Source organism: Nestor notabilis, unplaced genomic scaffold (genome assembly GCF_000696875.1).
Source record: "Nestor notabilis isolate BGI_N333 unplaced genomic scaffold, ASM69687v1 scaffold24531, whole genome shotgun sequence".
NCBI lineage: Eukaryota > Metazoa > Chordata > Aves > Psittaciformes > Psittacidae > Nestor > Nestor notabilis.
Genome location: NW_009916381.1, coordinates 5,015 through 6,047, shown reverse-complemented (window position 1 = coordinate 6,047; position 1,033 = coordinate 5,015). Strand labels below are relative to the sequence as shown.

General features: G+C 55.5%; 1 protein-coding gene across 1 annotated transcript in view; it reads left to right on the top strand.

Annotated features, from left to right (window-relative positions):
- Positions 1-434: 434 nt before the first annotated feature.
- The window catches only part of ATP6V0B (ATPase, H+ transporting, lysosomal 21kDa, V0 subunit b), a 3,326-nt gene continuing 2,727 nt past the window's right edge, over positions 435-1,033 (top strand). Inside the window, exons 1-2 of the mRNA XM_010024556.1 lie at positions 435-480; positions 940-1,023. Coding sequence (XP_010022858.1) covers positions 965-1,023 — 59 coding nt within the window. The 5' untranslated portion in view covers positions 435-480; positions 940-964. The remainder of the gene's footprint in view (positions 481-939; positions 1,024-1,033) is intronic.

Here is a 1,033-nt window from a genome sequence, read left to right as displayed (position 1 = left end):
CCATGTTGGGGCTCAGGGCTGTGGAGTTGTTGTGGCCAAAACCAGGACAGGGTTGTCCTTGAACCCCTGTAGCCCAGCACAGCCTGTGGGTGCTCAGCAGGGTCAGGGAACAGAAAATGGGTGCAACAACCACTATGATCCTCTTCTGAGTGAAGACTGGAGTATCACAGTGGGGTCTGGTAGTATTGCATGTCTGGGCCGTCTCTGTCCTGAGCTGATGTGGGAGTGCTGGGATCACTGGGTTAGGACTTTGGGGAGGACACTCTTTTCCAAAGCTCTGCATGCCTGAGCCAGTCTTCCCAGTAACCCTCTTGCATGCTGTGCTGTGCTCCTGGGCCTCTGCTATGGCAGTTCATAGGTGTGGGAGCAAATGTCAGTGCCGGGAGGTTGCTGGTGCCTGTCTGAAGGTTTCTGTGTCACTTGCTTTCCAGGGATCTGCTACACAATATTTGACCTGGGCTTTCGCTTCGATGTGGCCTGGTGAGTTCCCTGTAAATGCTGTTATCCACAGGGCTGTGTGAGGAGATGGGCAGTGTTGGCAGTGCCTGCAGGGAACAGCACTTACTTTTGAGCAGCAGGCAGTGGTCGTGCATCGCAGAGGAACAAGAGCTGTAGTGAGCAGGGCCTCTGCTCTGTGTGAGGCAGGATAGGTGCAGCAAATGTGTATGTGTCACTGGCTCCATACAGGGTCCGGGTGCAGCCATTACTGCCCTTCCCAGCCCCGGCTTCCCCTTCACAGTGAAAGTTTGGGAAGAAGATCTCAGCCCATGCAGGTAGTCTGCTGGTTGGCAGAGAGAAGGTCTCGTGTCCACTGTCTGGCAGTACCCAACACATCTTAGATTGCATGACTGAGGTGGGGGGGCACCTGTTTTGGGGCTGTACACCATGACTACGAGGACTCAGCCTGTGTGCTAACTCGGAGCACTTCCTCATCTCCAGGTTCCTGACGGAGACCTCACCCTTCATGTGGTGTAACCTGGGCATTGGCCTGGCCATCTCCCTGTCAGTGGTGGGAGCTGCCTGGTGAGTGGAG